The sequence below is a fragment of the Felis catus genome, chromosome D4 (assembly GCF_018350175.1).
Source record: "Felis catus isolate Fca126 chromosome D4, F.catus_Fca126_mat1.0, whole genome shotgun sequence".
Classification (NCBI taxonomy): Eukaryota; Metazoa; Chordata; class Mammalia; order Carnivora; family Felidae; genus Felis; species Felis catus.
Genome location: NC_058380.1, coordinates 69,860,588 through 69,883,065, shown reverse-complemented (window position 1 = coordinate 69,883,065; position 22,478 = coordinate 69,860,588). Strand labels below are relative to the sequence as shown.

The 22,478-nt window shown below is 46.1% G+C and overlaps 1 protein-coding gene across 13 annotated transcripts in view; it reads left to right on the top strand.

The window, feature by feature from the left end:
* EPB41L4B (erythrocyte membrane protein band 4.1 like 4B) overlaps nucleotides 1–22,478 on the top strand; it is a 130,518-nt gene that overhangs the window by 101,627 nt on the left and 6,413 nt on the right. For 3 of the 13 annotated variants that reach the window (XM_045043934.1, XM_045043945.1, XM_045043946.1), the window contains exons 18-23: nucleotides 4,207–4,362; nucleotides 5,171–5,241; nucleotides 7,871–7,969; nucleotides 13,309–13,495; nucleotides 15,969–16,046; nucleotides 22,268–22,384. In XM_045043934.1, the coding sequence (XP_044899869.1) occupies nucleotides 4,207–4,362; nucleotides 5,171–5,241; nucleotides 7,871–7,969; nucleotides 13,309–13,495; nucleotides 15,969–16,046; nucleotides 22,268–22,384 (708 nt within the window). The remainder of the gene's footprint in view (nucleotides 1–4,206; nucleotides 4,363–5,170; nucleotides 5,242–7,870; nucleotides 7,970–13,308; nucleotides 13,496–15,968; nucleotides 16,047–22,267; nucleotides 22,385–22,478) is intronic. The other 10 variants (XM_045043937.1, XM_045043938.1, XM_045043935.1 and 7 more) reach the window with 10 other exon arrangements.

The following is a 22,478-nucleotide window of genomic DNA, read 5'->3' as shown; positions in this document are numbered from 1 at the left end:
GAATCCTTACTGAGCAGCCTCTACTGTGCTCAATAATATCATGCGCTAATATATCATGCGGCCCCCGGATTGGTCTTCTTTCTCTTAGTCTCTTCGTTTTCAAACTTTTTTTCCTGCAGTCCACACAATAAATGGTTTTAACAGAGGCTTACCTAGAGTTTGACAGAACCCAAAAATATTTTGCGAGGAAATACAGCAGATAGCAGCAGACCGCTCCTAAGCTCTACGTAATTTGTGGTTGTCATGAGTATTGGTGGGCCATCAACAATAGTGGCTTGCTCTGGGTTAAAGTGTAGCTGAGACAACTGTGAGTTACTGCGCATTTCCCTGGAGCCCCTTTTTTCCTTTTCTCTTTTTATTTTTTGCTACTATGAGCAATGCTGCTCTAAGCATTTGTGTCAAGTTTTTTTTTTTAATGTTTATTTTTGAGAGAGAGAGACAGAGAGTGTGTGGGGGAAGGGCAGAGAGTGAGGGAGACACAGAACCCGAAACAGGCTCCAGGCTCTGAACTGTAGGCACCAAGCCCGACACGGGGCTCGAACTCACAGACTGTGAGATCATGACCTGAGCCGAAGTCGGACGCTTAACCAACTGAGCCACCCAGGTGCCCCTGGAGCCCCCTTTTTCTACTTCCACTTGAGGAAATACATTAGTAAGCAAGTGGGATAAAGTGATGTCAGATAACCGTGAGTTTGTCTTAACATATAGGCAAAGTATGTTACTTCACACTGTGACTCTTTATTATTAATCCAACATTCCATGCAACAGACCTCACAACTCTCCCTGATACCACAATTGGTGACCAGTGGCTTCAGTGGCTTTCAAGGATCGAGAATCCTCTGATTTTTCTAAGATTTGGATAAGTTCCTGTTCTTGATTTAGTGTTGAGAAGACATTTTCATCGCCCAGTTCCAAAGTGGTACCCAAAATTATCCCAGGAATTTAGATCTCACCAGATTTCAGATGTGTAAACAATTTTATAAACAATTATAAAATGCATCTGATCATTTCTTTATCCCCAAACGACTTCTCCAAACAGATGGACTGTTTCCAACTATAATCATATCAAAGCCCAATTGTCATTTATTTGTATGTTTTAAAATCTGTATTTCAATATTGAATGGTAAAGCATCTTTTCACAATTCAAGCTGAATGCAAAACACGACACGTGGTCATGCAGAAGAGAGAAAGCACAACATTCTTGGAACCATCCTTCAGGCTGGAATTATGGACTCATAGCCCAGATGTTTATCTCATAGAGATATCATAGAGATATTCTACGTATTCGTAGAATCATAGTCAACTTTTCCAAAATTTATATTGGTTTTCACCTGGGTCAATTTGTAGAGCTGGCCAGTAGCTCCTGCTTTGCCAGATAGAACAGTAATGAGCCAGCTTGGGTTTTACATCCAAAAAAGGAGTTTAATATGACTAAATTCAAAGGGAAAATCAATGCTGAATTCCCATTCTTTTTTATTTTAGGAGCATTCATTGTTTTAAAATACATCTTCGGTCATTACTGCCAGTATAACTCTACCCCCTTAAGCAATTGTCAAAAACCTCAAGTGGGCTTTAGAACCAATTTAATTCTTGTATTCCAGCATCTCATTCCCAAAAATTACATCTAATTAAAAAGTTAACTCTTCACACACCGGTGAAAACACATGTGCTGGTGTTAAACAATTATCTTCATGTGGCAGGATTTATAAGCACAAGATAAGTTATCCTAGAGCAATCCTGTCAAGCTCATCTTTCAGAATAAATAAGTTACTTATTTGCCTTTTGGGGAATGCTAAGTCTTTGGGGACAATGACTCCACTCAAAAGAGTCTGTTCTCTTCATACCCAACTTGATGGCTTAGGATTATTAGTGTCCTCATATCTGATGCTCTCGTGTGGTTGTATTTTCTAGCCAAAGAATCTAACGTGAAAGTGCCATTCAAATCTATTTTTTTTTCTCATTTTCTCATCACAATAATCTTATGAAGAAAGAAACTGAGACCCAGGGAGGTTAAGGGGATCCAGTGTGGCCGAGTGGTCAAGAACCGTAGCTTTGCAGTCACCTGATCCTGAGTGTGAATCGTGGCTCTTTTGCATCCTTTCTGTGTGACTTGGGCAAGTGACTTACCATCTCCCTGCTTTGTTTTTCTCATCTATAAAATGAGGATAATGATCCTGTCTACCTTCAAATGGGATGGTCAAGTGAGAGGACCCAATGAAATGTGCTTAGTGAGTGCCTGGCCCACAATAAGCTCTCAGTAAACATGAGCTACTGGCATTATTTTTCTTTTTATCATCATGATCATAATCGTGATCATTATCAGCATCATCTTCTTTCTATGGTGCCAGAAAGGGAAAGAGCAGAGATTAAAATCCAGGTCTTCTGTCTCTGCTTATCTTGCTGTTACGTGAAATTGCTTCATTCTACGTGTTCTACCAAATGCTCCTCTATGCGTTTGAAGAGCTCTCTTTTCTTTATTAAATGATGTCAACCAGCCAGTTGCCCTATACTTCCTCTGGGCCTTTCATAACACTCCTGCTATGTGTACCAAGGTGCTCGATCAGACTTTCAAATTAGTAAATGAGATTACTTTTGGAACTTGCAGAACTTGAGGCCTTTGCAACATTTTGTTCTTGCTAACATGCCACATGAAGTCCTGATATCACTTAATTGACTTTCAGCAATCATATGGTCTTATAGCTTTCTTAGTAAGCACATCTCTTTTAATAATAACTCTATATCATTATAATCTTCTTTAGTAGGTATCTATTGAACACCTGCCGTGTGCCAAGCACCATGTTAGCCCTGGAATATGCAATGACCACAATAGGCATGGTTAACATTAAGACATTAATTCCAGTGTGATTTCAGGTTGTACCTGAAATGATGATTTCAGGTTGTACACCTAAATGAGTATTTTTGTTAATAGTTATGTAATTATCATAACGTCTATTATAATAAACATAATAGTCACCAAGCCTGTGATTTCAAAGATATTATTGTTTATGTACTTAAAATAGGTAGTGCCGGGGTAATCCACCGTAATTGGATCATATAAACTATAGGTACCTGTTGGGGCGCCTGGCTGGCTCAGTTAGTAGAGTATGTGACTCTTGGGCTTGGGGTTGTGGGTTCGAGCCCCACATTGGGTGTAAAGATTACTTAAAAATAAAATCTTTAAGGGGTGCCTGGGGGGCTCAGTCACTTGAGCTCCCGACTCTTAATTTCGGCTCAGGCCACGTTTCCAGGGTTGTGGGATGGAGGTCCATGTCGGGCTCTGCGCCGAGCGTGGAGCTTCCGTAAGATTCTCTTGCTCTCTCTCCCTCTGCCCCTCTCCCCGGCTTGTCCTCTCTCTCTTTCTCTCTAAAAAACTTTAAAATAAAATAAAATCAAATCCTTGGGGCGCCTGGGTGGCGCAGTCGGTTAAGCGTCCGACTTCAGCCAGGTCACGATCTTGCGGTCCGTGAGTTCGAGCCCCGCGTCAGGCTCTGGGCTGATGGCTCAGAGCCTGGAGCCAGTTTCCGATTCTGTGCCTCCCTCTCTCTCTGCCCCTCCCCCGTTCATGCTCTGTCTCTCTCTGTCCCAAAAATAAATAAACGTCCAAAAATAAAATAAAAGTAAAAAAAAAGTTGAAAAAAAATAAATAAAATAAAATCCTTAAAAATAAAATAAATTATAGGCACATGTTTAGTTAGAACCTAGGAAATGGGAAAAATAGTGAAGTTGATACCAAATTACACTCTACAATGAGGTAGCCCAGACGCAGGTTTCTTGAGCTACGCAATTTTCAGCAAGATTTATTGTAAAAATACTGGTGACTATTTTGCACTCTTTCTCCAACAAGTCACGGAATTGAATCTTTCTATGTAAGAGGTGGCGGTTATGGTGGAAACAGCGCTGCACTAGGCTGTGGGAAACTCGAAGCTGGAGTCCTGGAGCTGCCCCAGGCTCTCACTGCATAACTCTGGAAGAGCCTCTACTCTTTAACCTTCACCCCGTCCTCATAAGTTCCCTAGTACCTCCTCTCCCCACTTCACCAGAGAGGGGGAGGATGTGCTTGTGAATCCTTTGCAAACAGTACGAGCAGTGGCACAGATATAAGGAGTTGGTGACATACTTGGGCATGTGTTTAAGACTGTGCTATTTGCAGTTACGGTTGAACGGAAAGGTTGATGTAAGTGTTGTCTTTCCTCTTTGCTTATATAGTCTGTGGCGTGTGTTCTGGGTTTGTCACAGGCTGAAGAAAAAAAGGTTTCTGAGAAGACTCTTCAGACCCCACTTTTGCCTTCCCCTGTAGCTGATCACGTGAAGTGTAACATTTTGAAAGCCCAGCTGGAGAACGCATCCCGAGTGAGTGCTCAGGTACCCGAAGCACATGCATTCCTTTGATTTCGTGTCACAGGATTTTCTTCCCGCCATATAGAAGAAAGAGGCACTCTAGGCCTGAGATACTGTCAGTCAGGGTCCAGTCAGGAGACAGGAACCACACCTTTTGTGTGAACAGTTTGAATACCAAGAGTTATTAACTGGCATACACCTGTTAACTGTGTAAGCGAAGGGGCCGGCTCTGTAGGTTGTGATGGGTATGAAGGCCACAGGCTGCGGCAGTGACCTCCAGCATCCAGTCTGCTGGCCTCACTGGCTGAGTGGGCGTCCTTTCCTCCCCCACCATTCTTTGTGGGACTCACCAGAGGCAGGAAGAACAGGCTTCTTTCAAAATCATATGACATAATTCCTCCCAGGCTTATTACACTGATATGAAAAGACAGATTCTGAATTCCTTTGTAAGCTGTGATATGTGAGCATAGAGCTGATTATTATTCCTGATCTAAAATGTGAGGTGGGGGATTAAAGTGTGGGTTTGACTTTTCCCACACCATCCCTTTCTCATTCAAGCGTGAGGTGGCACATAGCAGGGGCTCAATAAAAGTATGAATGCAAGCATTGATTGCATTTGAATGATTAAGTGTTAATCCCAATGATGGGGGATGACTCACGAAAACATTTTTTTTTGTTAACTTATATAAACACCAGAGAAAATTTCTTATTGACTGAGCACTTGGTGCTTTGAGTTGCCTTCACATTTCTGTAATCCTTCAAACGTTGGAGACTTGAAAGCACTTTGCTCACTAAGATACTCAGTTTTGACTAACCTGACTGTTTCCTTTAGCAGGTTGGAAAAGAGGAATCGACGTTTGTAAATATCAATAAGAAATCCAGTCTGCAGGATGCTAAAGTAAGGTCTGTTGCTTCCTGTTTGAATGGGGAAACAGTACTCTGTATCATCAATGTTATCCTTGAAACATTACTCACAAGGGCATTTGCTGATAAAATCAGAGGGGAAAAAGAAAACTGGAAAAAATGCGAGCACAAAGAGAGAGAAAAAGACTGGTTTAAAACAAAGACTGGCTTAAGTCTCAGAAATGCTGCTTACTCTCAGTTTTATTATTTCTACCTGCTGTGCTAGCAAAGAAATCACTTTGAGTTGCTTTTCAAGTATATAGATGAGACCCTGTCATTCCCCTGCTTGATGTCATTTAAAGGCTCTGCATTGCTCTCAAGGTGGAGTCCAGACTTCTCAACAGAGCACAGGAGACCCTTTAGGACCTGGCTTCTGTCCTCCATCCCAGCTCAGCTTATCACTCTTCCCTTGGCCATTGATATGCTCTTCATACTGAGCTACTCTCTGGTGCTAGAACCACACATGTTCTTTAAAGCTTCCAGGCTGCCACCACTTCAACCCCAGAGGAAAACCTTCCTCTTCTGATCTCACAGAGAGCAGACACACTTCCCCCTCTCAGCCCAAGTAAGGAACAACCTATAGATCATGGCAACTCCATTGCCAGCTTGGTGGTCTACTAATACTGGGGAGGTCTCCCTAGGGTGTGTTTCCTAAAGTGCGTCCAAGGGTCACTGCATCAGTCTCTTGCTAAAAATGCAGACTCTTGGGTCCTACTCCAGACCTTTCAGATCCTTTGGGGTGGGGTGGACAGGAACCGGAATTTCAACAAGTACCCCAGGAACCACTGCTCTGGACAATTCTCGATGTTAAAAATAAAACTAATGCTTTTCTATGTCACCTTTGATTCCTAATCCATAGTTTTGGTATAACTCAGGCATACCCCAGGGCATATACCCGGCTGCCTCCTGAACTTTTCAAAATCTTATTCATCTCCTCCCACCCTATCCCACTAACCCTTCACCTGTTTTTCAGTCTTGGTTAATGGCATTATTATCTACCTGTTATCCAGATCTGAGGCCTAGGAGTCCTTGCCTTTCTCTTCCTTCATCCCTTCATATAATTGGTCACCAAGTCCTGCTAATTCAGTGTTCACATTTTCCCCTATATCTGTCCTCTCCCCTTCATGACCCTAATCCTGGTGTACCTCAAGCCCTCACTATCCCTCTGCCTGGATACCTATCCCCAGTCTTCGAAAGTGCTCCCGGCCAGCCTGTTTTCACCAGTATCCTCCTCCTTGTTCTAAGGGCCTTTCTAAAATGCAAATCTGGGGGTGGGGGAGAAAAAATAAATAAAAAATAAAAAAAACTAAAATGCAACTCTGACTAAGCCATTCCCTTGCCTAAAACCTCTAGTGACACCTTGGCTTTCATTGTAAACCCCGGAGCCTGAGGCCCTTCACAAGGTTTCCCCCCGTTTTTTCCCCCGCTGGAGGGGAAATCCCCTGCTCCTCCCTTGGGACCTCACCCATCAGCAGCACCAGCGACTTGCATCCCATAGCCCTCCACTCTGTTTTCCACCTTGGAAGTCTTCCCTCCGTCTGGTTAAGTGAAATTCCTCCATGGAGCTTTCCAGATGCCAGTCACTCTACCCAAGTGAACTTATGTGCTCTCCTGGTTGAATACAAGCTCTTTCCAGGGACTATGTTCAGGTGACTCTAGGGTCCCAGCTTGAGGAAATCATGAACCTGGACTACGCAGACGCCAATTCATTTTGCTCATTCACGTATTTATTCAGTAAACATTGACTAGACCCTGGCCATGTGCCTATTACCATATTAGACACTAGAGGAGAAAATGGGGATGCAGAATTGTTCAGTGCCTTGCCAAAAGTTCCTTGCTGAGGACCTCAATTTGTTTTGATATCCTTTAGTCCCAGAAGATAATTTCTGGTTTTGTAAAATGAAATTAGTCATAACTACTACAACAATGTATGAAAGCTTTTCCTTAAAATCACTGTTTTGAGTAGGGCCCACTGGTTATCTGGCATATTTTCTTGAGGAAATATAGAAGTGAAACAGTTTCTAACATGTTCACCTATACATGATATTAAAATGTTTTAGAACAAGACTTAAAGACCTTTTGATTATGCATTTTTCATATTAAATACTCTGTTTATCTTTTAAAAAATATATTCCATGCTATATTTAAAATAACACAGCTTCCAGATTACTTGAAAGTGAAAACGGGCTATCCACAGGTTTCTCTTTGCTCATTTTATAGGCAAAATCTGGTAATGAAGCAAACCCTGGAGGTAGATGTTTTGGGTAGGGAAGCCTTACATGGAACCCCAGTTATATTCAATGCCTACCTGCTATATTTTCTTCCCTATGATTTTAGTTTTTATTTTTGGACTTTCTATGATTTTTTAAAGTTGTACTTAATAAATATATTTAATAAATATAAACAAATATCAACATTTTATATTAATTGATTAATATTAATTAATATTAAAAATAAATATGAATATATTTAATAAATATATTTAATAGAGTGGAAAGGAGGAAGAAAGGGTACATTGGTTATCAATGTTATTAAGGGTATAAATTAACTGAGAAAGCAGTCCCTACCGCCAAAACAAGACCATAAAACTTTTCTGTTGGTAATATTCTGTTTTTTGGTATGCCTCTAGAAGTCCTATTCCTATACGTGTGGAAACTACCCAACCAGCTGTGGAAAAGCCGGAAATCAAGCCTCCCCGAGTGAGGAAGTTAACAAGACAATACAGTTTGTGAGTTTTGTACTGCAAGTCTTTCAATTATAACCACAAAATTGATGCTAAATGTTCAGTTATAAATGCTTTTTAGCCTCTCACACCCTCTCCAAAGAGCCATCCTAAAAATACAGTTTGATTCCAATTTAAGTCATAATGGGACTAGACTTTTCTCGTTGAAGACATTACACGGTTGGCATATGTGTTATTGATTGTTATGTAACAAATTACTCCAAAATACTACAGTTTATGTGGGTTGGAAGTCCATGCATGGCTTAGTTGGGTCTTCTGCGTCAGGGTCTCTTACAAAGCTGCATTCAAGGGTTGGGCAAGGGCTGTGGTCTCCTGCAGGCTCATTCCTGCAGTTTGGGGCAGGATTTGGTTCTGGCTGGCCATTGTCTGGAGGTTGCCCTCAGTTCCTAGTCATGTAGGCCTCCCTCGCTTTCTCCACTGGAGAAAGCACACAAGAAGAGCCAGAGAGAACTCTCACAAGGCAAGAACTCTCACAGCCTTTTGTAACCTAATCACGAATGACATCCCATCTCTTTTGCCGTATTCTGTTCATCAGAAGCAGGTCGCCAGGGCTAGCCCACTCTCCAGGGTCAGGGATTACACACGGGCATGAATACCAGGAGGAGGAATCACTGGGAGCCATATCAAAAGCTGCCTCTATGGCATAATCGTGAGATGGTAGCCTGGTTTGTCAACAGAGCCAAAGCTAATCATTGAGCTGTATGAGACCTAGGAGGGGAGTCATGCCCAGAATAATCCAGAACCACCGGGGCCTGTCCAGTTTTGTTTCTCTTAATGAAAATTTCTTGGCTACCATGTGCACAAGGTTGCTCTAGGCAGAGCAAAATGACTTTGCCAGTTCCCATCTCAGGAGTCACAATTTATTGGAGGGAGAAACTGATTGCCAATAATTACAATCCAAAGGAGACAGGTAAGGGCTGTAATAAGAGGAGTAGTAGTTTAGTAATAGCAGCAGTGCTAATCACAGTGGTGGTTCCCATTTCTTGACCTTGACTGTGGCACTATTCCTGGGTGTTTAATTGGTCAGAGGACTGCAAGAAGATCTTTGGGTGCCATTGAAAGCATGTGGCCCTGGAGTCAGAAAGGCTTCTTTCTGTTAGAGCCCTGGCTAGGTTACCTCTATAAACTCTGGGGGGAAATTACTATTTCAGCCTCTCTCTTTTTCTGTAAGATGGGTGAGGTGATACCTACCCCTGAGGAATTTTTTGAGGGTTAACATGAGATAATGTGGGTAAAGCCCATAGCAGAGGACCTGGCCATGGGATGAATTGGTTCCCTTTCCTTTCTTTTCAAGGACCTGAAAGCCTCTGAGAAAAGGTCAAGTTTAGAGGGTACCCTGAGTGCAAAGTGTAGGCCAGGAAGGGTAACTCCAGATGCAATGCTCAAACGGCCGTCTCAGGCCTGCCACCTGCACCTTGTGAAAAGGAAGAGGCAGCCACCTCCCACCTCATTAGCCTTAATAGAACTCTGGACAGTTACAGCGGCTGTATTTCCTGGGAAAGCTAAAATGGGTAATTCAAATAATTAACAGTCCTAATGGTTTCTGGGGGACAAATCAAGCCATGAAAAAAATCTGCTCCCCTGAGGATAAAGCTGTCGGGATTAACCTTTCCTTTTACATTTTGAAACTCCAAAGGTTATTATCACCTATTTGGGACATGTAACCATGTTGGAAACAATGACTAATACATGGCCTGGAAGGGAAGAAAATTTAACTCACTACATTGGCTCGTTTAAGTAAACCTTTTTCAAACCTCTAACTTCACATGTATATTTCTTAAGCCACCCCCACCCCCCGCAAAGTGTTCTGTTTCAAAAATCAAAGACTAGCAGGATTTTCCCCATTAGTAATAGTAGCAAAATTAATGGATGGGATTTAAGCTTGTGCCCCATTAATAGTTCTTAAATCATTGACACTGGTCACCACTTATGTACTCATCTCTTCTAATCACAGATATTGACAAAGTAAATAAGCACAATGTCAAGGAATACAGATGGGAAAAACTCAGATTTTCAGTTTAAAAAATATTTCTACGTTACTATTATTGAAATGCACACACACACACATACACAGCCCTTTTAGCTGTCATAGTATATCTAGTTCTAGGACAGCAGGATGTGTATTTGGATTTTAGGCTTTCCCACAAGAGCATCACAATGTTCAAGTGCTCTGAACAACTTTTCAAATTGCTGCTTTTAAGGATGTAAACAAAAACCCCAGCCATGTTCTTTCCTGGAAATAATGACAGAGGGAGGAAAAGTGTGGCTGTTATGTGCAGAGAAAAGAGAAAAGCAGAACTCTGTAGAGTTTGAGGCAGGAAAAACGTCATCTTTCTTTGGATACCAGCCAGTATGTTTAGAAAATGATGAACTGCTTTATGTTTTTCAAGAAATATAACTTTATTATACATTTAAACATAGTGTAAAAGCCTAAAAATATTCTGAAGAGAATAATATCCCAAGCCTAAAGAGAAAAGGTAACCGATCCCCTAGCATCATGCCACCAGAAATGACTGATGTTCCTATTTGATGACTATTATTTTAGACATTTCCCACATGTGGTTAAAATGGAAAGAAATAATTCCAAAGAAAAGACTCTAACTACACATAAAATTGTACTGATTAAATGATATTTCATGAATTTAACATGAATTTACCTTAGAAACGGAGGTTGAATTGAAAGATGTGATGAAGTTAGGTAGATGTCTCTTTGCTACAAGATCTAAATTAGGACAAAGGTTATAAAAACCATCAAGAATTTGGAGTCTTTTTCAATTTTAGGCGGTGTCGGTTGACTTCCTATTGTGAAAGATGAGCTTTGTTTTTGTTTTTGTTTTTTAATGGCAGAAAATAATTTTAACCCCACTTTTCCACTTAACTGCTATGTGACCTTGAGGAAGTCATGTTACAGTCAGCCACTGAATATCATCTGCTTCTCTGAAGAGTGGAGACCATAATGCAGGGCTGTTGTGAAATTCAAATGGGCTAATAATGCATGGGTTACTGATCTGACTTACTTCATCAGCATGGATTCAAACATGTGGCGTCTTATTAATGTTCCTACTTACTTATTCCAACCTCACCTGTTCCCTTATTAATAATAAACTCTAAATCCTCCTCTTGAGGCTTCTACATACACAGAATGATCTGAAACCCCCCAGGACCCCTCCCTCAGTGAGTTCTATCCACAGCAATTGTATACCATGGCCACATTTCCCAGGAAGTCATTGCCATGGTGAGGCCCCCGTCAGGCACCCTGCTCAGGCCACACTGGTGCCCACTGGCCATGGGCCTTTTAGCTACACCCTTGCTCAGCCATCATTTCTTTTTTTTTTTTTTAATTTTTTTTTTAAATTTTTAACGTTTATTTATTTTTGAGACAGAGAGAGAGAGACAAAGCATGAACGGGGGAGGGTCAGAGAAAGGGAGACACAGAATCTGAAACAGGCTCCAGGCTCTGAGCTGTCAGCCCAGAGCCTGACGCGGGGCTTGAACTCACGGACCGCGAGATCATGACCTGAGCCGAAGTCGGCCGCTTAACCGACTGAGCCACCCAGGCGCCCCACAGCCATCATTTCTAAAATATAACCTCTGTGCCGGCGTAGTTCTAGAAATTCCACACGGAAGCCCCTTAGGGAAAGTGTGTCAGGGTCCCCGAGACTCCCCTCAGGTTTGATGATAGCATAGACTATGTGGCATGGCCCAAGGTTTCAGGTATGTAGTGACACCCTTATCAGGCAGGATATTCCAAGGGCCCAGAGGTTCTCCCAGAAGCTCCCAGTGGCCAGAGGTTCCTTTGGAATATGCAGAGCTGGAGCACCCCAGGCCTGCAGAATTAGCTCTTTTCTGCACAGGCAGCAACATGGTTGGCATTAGGGGAGAGAGGGCTTGTCTTAATTTCTAGAAGTTTGAGAAAATACTGTCTATACTGAGAGGGGGCGATTGACGGTGCTGCTCTGTCCTGTGCCAGTATGACCAGATTAAAAGGGCTTCCTGCCTTGCCATACCTTGTGGGAGATCCAACCTTCCCCACAAATCTACACCCTGGAGACAAACCCAGAACGCCAACCCAGACTTGTCCTCCCTCATGGTGACTTCCTGTCTAGTGTACTTTTCTGCCTGGATCATCCCATTCCATCAGAGAGCTTCTAAGACCAGAGCTGCTGGGCCCCCAAATAAATGTGCCCAACTCCTCCCCTGTAACTACTTTATGACCCCAAAGGAATGGTTGCTGTTAGGCCACAGAAGGGGCCATTATCCTTTTCACTCATGGCAGTGGGTTCTCTTTTAAACATTTTATGTATGTATTTATTTTTAATGTTTATTTATTTTGGGGAGAGAGAGAGAGAGAGAGACAGAGCTTGAGGAGGGGAGGGGCAGAGAGAGAGGGAGACACAGAATTCAAAGCAGGCCCCAGGTTCTGAGCTGTCAGCACAGAACCCAACGCGGGGCTTAAACCCACAAACCATGAGATCATGGCTTGAGCCGAAGTCGGATGCTTAACTGACTGAGCTACCCAGGCACCCCACAGCAGTGGGTTCTTTAATGGCTTGTATTTACCCTCCTAAAGGAGGCCACTCCCTTGGCTTGGTGGCTCCTCAAAAAATTAAGCATAGGACTACCATATGACCCGGCAGTATGACCTCAAGTGGGATTCCAATCCCAAAGAATTGAGAGCAGGGTTTCAAGCAGATGTTAGTATCTCAGCAGGTGAATGGATAAACAAAATACAACCTGTCACTGCAATGGAATATTATTCAGACATAAAAAGAAATGAAATGTTGACATAGGCTACAGCGTGGATGGACCTTGAAAACATTATGGTAAGTGAAATAAACCAGATACAGAAGGACATATATTGCATGATTCCACTCGTATGAGGAACTAGAATAGTCAAATTCATCCAGCCAGAAAGCAGAACAGCTGTTACCTGGGGGCTGCAGGGAGAGGGCATAGGGCATTATTGTTCAATGGATACAGAGTTGCTGTCAAGGGTGATGAGAAAGTTTTGGGTGTAGACAGTGGTGATGGGTACACAACATTGTGGATGTTTTGAATGTCACTGAATCATATGCTTACCAACGGATAAAATGATAAATATCATATATGTCTCTCCATAATAAAGAAAACAATTCAAACCTCTTGGCAAATGACAGAAAATCCAGCCCAAATTGGCTTTGGCGAAAATGTCACTGTATCGGATCCTGTAAGCTGGACATCTGGCAGACATCTGTTTGGGGAGCTCCCCCGCCCCCTCCCGGCCCTCCCTGCACTCCCCACAGCCTGTTTATTGTTGTAATGAGCAGAGCTTCATGTGCTTTTAGTAACCGCAGTGATGAAGATGACCTCCCTCCCGACCTGGCCGAGGCAGTAGGAGCGTCCACAGCCGCAACCACACACACCACCACGGCCACCACGCAAGTCTCAGCGCCATTGGTGTCCCCCAAGGGCCACAAAGTCAGCTCGCCTCAGAATTCAGAAGGCAAGGGCCCGCTGTCCCCAGGGGCCAAGGTATGGGGGGAAAGCCTCGAGAGGAGTAGCTGCATTTGCTAGGAATTCAGTATAAATGTAGTGCAGGGCATCCCTCGAGCATTTAAACTTGGCACAATCAACTGTGTGCTCACAAAACAAGGGTAGCGACCACCGGGGCAGGGTTTTTCTAGAACTGTCCCCAAAAGATGACCTAACGGTTTATGAGACACAAATGGCGTAAGAAAGACCTTGTACATTGTAGTTTAAGAGAAATGGGAGAGATCTTTGAGGGTGATTTTGATTTTAGAATATCATCCCTATATAATCCATTACTGCACCATAGAGATAGAAAATAAGAAATGTTTTTTGCCCCATAATGGAAAATCTGGAGGAGTGAAAACATAGGAGCGTCCCCATCTCATTCCTTATATCAGATGGCCGATACAGATAGTTTAAAAATGGGAAATACTATTTTCTTCGTCAGTTTGAAATTTCGGGAAGTTGCTACAAATGTGATTGGGCTGTGACAAGGCCTCGCTCCAGACATTTCTCTTGGTTTGCTCTGAGTGCCCCTTGGCTGCGGTCACTCTACAGCAAGTGGTCCAAATACATTCAAGCCTATTGCTCTACAAGTAGATGCCAAGTCAAAGGCTGCTTGGTCTGTGGACCGAGGAATGGTGGGTGCGTGGGGTGGGGGCCCTGAAGGCAAGACCAGACCCCAGACTGTGCTTCCAGCTGCTCTGTTCACATGCCTTCTGGCTGCTTGCAATGAGTTGTCACTCCACAGCCCTTGTTTCTCCAAGCCTCAGCTTCCTCCTCCTAAAAATGAGAATAAGACCTGCTTCCCTGCCCAGCTTATGGGCCAGTGTCCAGTCCAGTGGAGGTGACATCTGGGCAAACAGGTCACGATTCCCGATAGCCTCTAAGTAACAGTGGGCCAGGCCACATCCTCCTTGACCAGGGCCAGTCATTTCTCAGCTCCCTTCCCAGGGTCTTTGGGATACTTTGTGGTCCTCAATAGGACAGGCTGCTCAGGCCGGGGACTCCGCAGCCAGCGGCTGGCCTGAGTGAGGCTCCCTGCTTTCCTGCAGATCAGCTCCTGGGTTCCCCTGTCTTGTGCAGAATCCCTGATATTGCTTTGTCCCAAGTGTAGACACAGGTTCCTATCACAGATTCTTCACCATGGTTAAAACCAAGCGAAAATATTTATGAAACAAAGGAGAATTCAGTGGGGATGTGGGTGGCATCGTACCAGAGGCCACAGGGCTCCCTCTCCTGGCCATCTCTCTCCTTAGGGCCCTGCTTGTGCCAAGTTGATGGGGTTTATTTTTTTTCCCCACAAAAGGCCTCCAGGCCTCCCATGCTGCTGAGACCCTAGGACAGGAGGAAAAAAATGTTTTCCCAAAAACTGAACATGGTTTTTGGAGAATACCTCCCTCCCACCATAAAGATCTTCCTAATTATTATGCAGATGAGGGTTTTCTTTAACTTCTTTTTTCTTTTATTTTTTTAATGTTTGTTCATTTTTTGGGAGAGAGAAAGAGAAACACACACACACACACACACACACACACACACACACACACACCCTGTGTGAGCAGGGGAAGAGCAGAGAGAGAGGGAGACACAGAATCCGAAGCAGGCTCTGAGCCCTCAGCACAGATCCCCATGCAGGGCTTCAACCCATGAACCACGAGATCATGACCTGAGCCGAAGTGGGATGCCCAATGGACTGAGCCACCCGGGTGCCCCATTTAAATTCTTTTTTAAAGCGAACCCTGTGCCACACATGGGGCTTGAGCTCACAACCCTGCAACCCTGAGATCAGGAGTCCCATGCTCTACTGACTGAGCCAACCATGTACCCCCTGCGCCCATGAGTTTAGCTCCTTGAGGCCTTGGCCCTCTTGATCCAGGGTGGGGTCTTTGCTCTCTCTATATTCAAAGGACTGTTTGAAGCATCTCCCCCTCCAAAAGACCAAAGAGCACCAAAAGCACTTAAAGAGAAGTTGTTGGCACCTTTTAAAAGAAGGCAGTTCTCGGGCGCCTGGGTGGCGCAGTCGGTTAAGCGTCCGACTTCAGCCAGGTCACGATCTCACGGTCCGTGAGTTTGAGCCCCGCGTCGGGCTCTGGGCTGATGGCTCAGAGCCTGGAGCCTGTTTCCGATTCTGTGTCTCCCTCTCTCTCTGCCCCTCCCCCGTTCATGCTTTGTCTCTCTCTGTCCCAAAAATAAATAAACGTTGAAAAAAAAATTAAAAAAAAATTTCATATAAAAGAAGGCAGTTCTCTAGCTACATACTGTTTCTCCCCATTAAGGTTTCAGAAAACATGTGGGGTTTGGTCTCTCCCACTTGCACGCTGCTGGGCAAGGGAATGGTATAGAGGACTGGCAGAGTCATGGGCTCCGTGATGGGAGGGAGGGAGAGGAGGGAGAGGAAACTGTGTTTTCTGGTGAAATTCCCTTGTCCTTCTGGAGCCGGCACTAACCAGCGATGTTTTGTGCGCCTTCCTAGAGTCCCTCTGACCGAGGAGGTGCCTTTACGTTGGAGCCAGGCGATCTCCTGATGGACTTCACGGAAGCTACTCCTCTGGTAAACCTCCCAGTGTGCTAAAACCAGAAAAGCCCCAGACTTTAGAAACATCTTGATAGTGGGGCGGATGCACGGAGGTGGGCATTGCCACTGGGAAGGCTCTTCCTCTTGTCCTGCTCACAGCCCGGAGCCTCGGGGATCAGCCTTCGTTTAGGGGTTCAGGGTTCGGGCGCATGGTTCCCTCTACCTCCCAGAGCCCTCCAGGGAGGTGGCACTCCCTTTCTCCTGAGGGAGGCCACAGGGGTCCCGCCCGGCCTGTCTGCTGCTCCCATAGCATGTAGGGCTCCTCGGTGCTTGGGTCTTGGCTTCTTGGCTTTTCCGGGGCTGCTCCCTGCATGCCCACCATGGGGTATCTTTCGCTGCCGCTTCTAACAACGTGCTCCGGTCTGAAGCACGGGCTCCAGGCACCCCCCCCAGCTTTCCAAGCCCCTCGTGCCTCCCTGCCGTCCTCTATCCCCTGCATACATGTCTCCCCTTAGGGATGGTCCTCATGGAACTCCTGCAGGTGAGAAACCCTGTCGGGGGAGAGAGCACTGGACTGGGAGTCATGCAGGCCAGATCTGGCTCCGGTCTCTGTTCCCTTCCTTAGGAGCCTCGTCATGGGATAGAGGATGCCATTGTTTCTCGTGTCTGCCTAAGAATGTTCTAATGATCACGTGAGAGAGAGCCCTTGACGACTGTAACAGCACCATAAATGCGTGTGACGTGTTGTTAGTAGTGTTAGATGACACAGGCAAACGTGGAGGTACCCTCGGCTGGGCTCAGCCTGATACTCAAGTGTACTTGAGCATAAATCGTGGTCCACACGTGTGGAACGTGAGTCAAAATACCTCCTGAAAGCTCACTGCACACCTGGCTTGTGTGAGGCTCTGGGAGTGGACAGGGCAGCTAGAGGCTGGAGGGGAGTCGGGTTGATAAAGGGCCAGGATCGACAGGAGAGCCACGTAGGACATGCCAGGGGGAGAAGCCAGAAGTGAGAGTCATTCAGGACTGGCTCACTGGAGGAGAATATGGTGGAGAGGAAGGCTTTCCAGAAGGCTTTCAAGAGGAGGCAAATGAGGCAAAATGCTGCCTAGGCCTTAGGAATGATCGCCGTGTCTGCCTCAGCTGGCACAACGAAATCATTTGTGATTTAAACAGTTGTCCTTGTCATCTGGAGAGTTGGTACAGTCTGAGAGCTTCGAGTCAGCACGTTTGGATAAACAGCTGAGAACCGACAGTGGGCGAGACATCCTGGGGTCTGGGAGCCTTCAGAGTTCCTTCCTTCCCATGTTGGAGAAAATGCAGCTGACTTACTGATGGCCTTCTTGTTAGACAGATTGTCACGATAGGGTAACCCAGAAGCAGGGCCTTCCCTCACCTCGTCCTCCCTTTGCACAGATGGGGAAATTGAGTCCCAGAGTAGGGTAATCACACAGGGACCGAGCTTGAGCCCGGCTGTTCCAGCTCCTTCTCTGGTGCCCTGTGCATCATTAGATTGGGCTAAGTCTGGCATCTGGATTTCAGGGACTTGCCACTTTGGAAAAGAACAATGCCTGGAAGAAGGGCTGTGTCTAAAGCGCTCCTCAGACTGAGACTGCAAACCCTCAGCTGGAGGGCAGCAAACCCCGGAAGGACCCGACAACCCCTGGGGCACGACCTGAGGGCCTATGAAGGCAGAATGGGGAGAAAGCTAAGTTCCTAGACCCACATTGAAGAAAACATGCCAGGCAGGAGTAGAGGACAGTGGGGGAAGTTCTCTCTGTGAGTTAGCCTCTTGAGCAACTTTCAGACTGCTGGAACATGCTGCAATTAATGTCATAAGAGAGTCTATAGAAACGGCTACTGCTGTGAAACCCAGTGCCTAACCCTGTCTGGGGCCACTGAGAAAAAGAAGGCTTCATAGTGCTAGGGTTTTGAAGTATGAGTAGGAGTTTGCCAGATGGAAGTAATGGAGCAAAGCATTCTATGCGGAGGGTACAGCATAAGCAAATACTGAGTATTTATTAAACATTCTGGCATATCTAAGAAGTTGAGGTATGTTACAAAAAAACATATTGTGGCTCGGATAGGAGTGATGAGATTCCCTTAAAAACCACTGTGTTGCAGATCCAGCTGGTAGATCTGCTTGCCTCATCTGTATCCTTTCTTTGACCATAATGGTCTGAGATTAGAAAGGAAGCAGCATCTGCCAGGGACCCAGAGTTCCTCTGATCTGAGGCGCTAATGCCTACCAAGTGAGTGTCCAACCTCTGCTTGTACCCTTCTGGCAAAAGGGAGCTCAGTCCTTCTCCGAGCACACCTTGCTTCCATCCCTGGGCTGCTCTGAGCTCCGAAACAGAGTGTGGGGTGCCGCACTGCCCTGGCACGGGGCAGCTGACGTCCTTTCGCTGCACTGAGACACGGCTGCCTGCGTCACAGCTAAAGTTTGCAGTGGATATGCGTTCTCAGGATGAAGTGTCCTTTGTGTTGCTTGTGTGGACTTGAGGTGTGCGTGCATGTCCACAGGGCACGTTCCCACAGAAGGGGTGCGGAGGGCTGGTATTTTGATGTCAAGAGCCCGCTTCATTTGGGGCTTTCCTTGGCATTACTGGCTTTGATTTTACTTCACTTCAGAGTCCTGTCTCCACCAGTGCCGAAGGGTCCTAGAGAGGAAGGGGGACTCTGGCAGCCTGTTCCTCCTGTGTGGACCTTTCCCCTCCACCTCCTCCCTCTGCTCCTCCCAGGATCATAGAAATAGAAGCAGTAGTCCCTTCTGTCCTTGTGGAGGTGTATCTGCCCCAGAGGATAGTGGAGGAGAGCCTGGATTTAGGGTCTGGGGCCAGATGAGACTCCTAAAGTTACATTACTACCCTGGTTCCGTGGGCCAGAGCTAGAAGAACAAGAGAGAGAGAGAGAGCTGGGACCAGAGTCTCTTGCCTTCATCCAGCGTGGTCCCACCTAGACATTATCAGCACTAGTTTAACCCTTATGGCTCCAACCCTGATGATCCAGTCTCTGTGTGGCGTGATTTCCAAAGAAGCATAGTCCAAACAGCTGAGAATAATAACAAGTTTCAGTCTTTAACTGGCATCTCTCAAGATCCAAGATTAAATTATCACCTCCCTGGTAACACTTCTCGAATCACAACTTGCTTCCTTCTTAATTCTCTTGCACCCTGTGCGACTCCAAAGATTTTCATCCCCATACTCTCCAAAAAAAAAAAAAAAAACCACATTCTTTCCAGCATCACTCCTGCAACACTCTTTTCCCATATCTTTTCTGCTCCAGTGCCCACTCTTTTATTATGTAGTTCAGTTTAGCAACATCAGCCCTACAACCTGTGCAGCTGTTGCCTGCCCATTGCCGGAATTGCATCCCAGATCTGGCAGTCAGGTTGGGGTGTCTGCCTGAGACAGAAGAGGTGGGTGGGGCAAGAGGGGTGGGGGAGGGACGAAGGCAAGTGAGTGAAGGCAACACCCCTGTCCATTTGGTACCCTCCTTTGGGAGGTGAGTGTGGGCACATCCACAGGGTACGGGTGTCAGCAGAGTAGAAGGATGGGGCATTTACATATCAATCGTGTCCCCCACCCCAGGTCTAGCATGCTAGCTTCTTTCCTCTGGTGACACATACCATGAGCACCTATGCCTTCTGTGTTCCCGATGCTTTCTCTTTGGGGCTTGTCCCTCCCCGATCCCTGTACTTCATGAACCACTCACCCAGCTGCAAAGCAGTGACAGTCACAACCCAGGTCTGTTCTGGGCCAGAGAATATTAGTCAAGAGTTCATGTGCCAGGGAGGAGACTGGCCTGGTCAAAGGAATGTTCTGTAGGACCAAAAAAAAAAAAAAAAAAAAAGGCCTGTGTTGGGTGTCAGAAGAACTAACTTTCCATCAGTCTGAACAGCCTCATTTGTATTTTGAACCTCGTTCTATCAGGAGGGCTGAAGCTTGATCCGAAGTCAAATCAGGGTGCCTGTTCCATGTTCCTGGGGATTCATCTGTCTACTCCAGGGCACAGGGAGACGGAGGGAAGTCTATTTAGGCTGTGATGTCATCTGTTTGCTGATACATCTGGGGCACTCCCTGCTTCCCTCATGCCCCTTTTGGTGGGTGGGAGTTGTGGTCCTGCTGGCATGAGAATCTCTACCTGTTGGACATACCACACAGCCATTCTGTCCCAGCTCTACCTGGGCAGAGGAACACTTGTCCCCCTCTGCTCTTTAATCCCTGTTCCCTGGCCTCCACCTGTGGAGCTCAGGCCCCTCTGGTCAGACTTCCTAATGTCTACCGCTCGTCACTTTGCCTCTGACTTTTCTCTCCAGTCCTCAAACTGGCAACCTCTTTTCTTATCTGGATGATGAAGAAGCCTTCCACATTTTCATCTTCATTTGTCTATGCCAAAAATCTTTCTGTTCCCCAAAGAGTCAGATTTTAAGACTCAAAAGCCAAGTAGCTTAGAAGAACCTAGCTGCTTGAATGTGGAAAAAACCCAAGGAGGAGAGGAAATGCCGGGAGGAAAAAAAAAATAAAATGTTATTTCAAAATAGTATCCCATTACACATGTTCTCTTATTTCCTGCTCATTTACTAACAGATGCTTACGTAGAAAGGTCAGAAATGTTTGTGGGATGGCTCAGCATTCCTTTACTATAAAAGTCCAATGTCAGGCAAAGCCTTGTCATTCATCACCACCTTCAGCTGAGACGCTAGTGGCTGGTACACATTTTGGCATTTGGCAACATATCCATGTTTGTTGATCATTTATGCCAGCTTTTATTTTCTTCAAAAAGCACACCTGAGTGCCTGCTTATCTGCAGAGGCAAAAGCCCTGTGGCCCGGGGTCCCTGGAAGTTGGTTCTGCTCGGGACAGTGTTGAGTACTGAGGCTGGGGGACGGGCTGGAGCCCACCCCACTCAAGTCTCAAATGCCATCTTATGGAGGGGAGGGTTCATGCTGAGGACAGGAGAGAGCAGTGGAGGGATTCTCAGCAGGCTGCTGAAACTTGACCGTAAATGGCTACTATGGACTCACTTGTTTCTGAAGAATGGATACGGAAACAATCTACAAGAGGGTCTAGAACCACGGCTTCAGACTTTGCAGGTGCAATTTTTCTGCATCTCCAAATTTGAATAGTAAACAAGGCTGTTGCGAGGTGATGGTTGTAAAGGCCCCTTTGGAAATTGCCCAGGACCGCGCAAATGTAAAGAGGTCGGAATCAGATCGATTTGGAGACAGAAAAAGGTGCCTGCAATTTTCTTGACCGTGTTTCAGTGAAACTTACCCAGAGACTGTACTTCGTTGGTTATGGCAGGATTTACAACTATTTAAGGAACTAAAAGGCGTGTGTATTTATGCTCTGGATTAAATGGTCCCTCCCTGCAACACACACTAACCCGGTCAGCGGCCCCCTCTCCTAGCATCAGAGCATCGTCTCTTCACCGTCCTCATCCTCACCGGTACAAGCTGTTGGACCTCTGCTGGTGCATGGCACTACTTAGGGCTGGGGTGGGGAACCCAGTACCCCAAGCGATGTGGCATTTTCTCACGATGCTTGGTATCTTGGCTACAGTGACAAGGTGCCTCGGTGGTGATACAAGGTGTCATGGCCTGGGCCATGGGTGTGGGAGCGGGGGTGGCCAGGGCCATTATGTTTTCTGAACATAGATAACAAAAAGCCATGACAGAGTAAATCCCAAAGTCCATGTTCCTCCTTGCTGATGTATGTCTTTCCCAGAAACACTCTGTTGGACACCTGCTAATCACACCATAAGGTGGGCCCTTACTTAGCAGGGTGCAGGAGGCCACCAGGCATGGAAGGCCAGCACGCTCAAGTGTGTGGCCATTCCTCATACTGCTTGCACGGCCAGCATCACTAATTCATCGCGGCTCTCTTTCTGGCTTGGCCTGGCCAGTGCTGCAGGGAGCCACTGCCAGACCCGCGCAGTTGGCACAGGAGATGGCCCCTGCCTGCCAACCCCGGGAATGGGGTTTTGATGGGTTGTTCTGCTTGGATAGTGGAGAAAACAGATGAGAGCCAGGGAGGAGGAGAGAAGGTGGGGAGACGAGGGAGGAGGGGGGCCTAAAAGCCAGCTGGCCAGGGGCTAGAAGCAGGCTCGGGCGAGGCTGGCTCCAGAGCAGTCTGGAGTTGACAGATCCTTCTTGCACTGTGCTGTCTTTCTCTCCTTCCCCTCCCTTATCTTCTCTGCCTCCTCCCCTTCTCTCACCACCTCCTCCTCCCCTTCTTTCCCCTCCTCGCGAGCAGGCAGAGCCCGCCAGCGCCCCCCACTGTGCCCACTCTCGCTGTTCTCCTCCACTCTCTCCCCCCATGAAGGAAGAGACCACTGGAGTTTGCATGCACCCTCCAATCAAAACGAGGCTGGTAGGTACCCTGGCAGGGAGAGGGGCCTGGCCAGGAGAGGTGAGGCGGGCAGGAGCCACCAGGCGGCCACCCCACGGGAGTGCATGAGCACTAG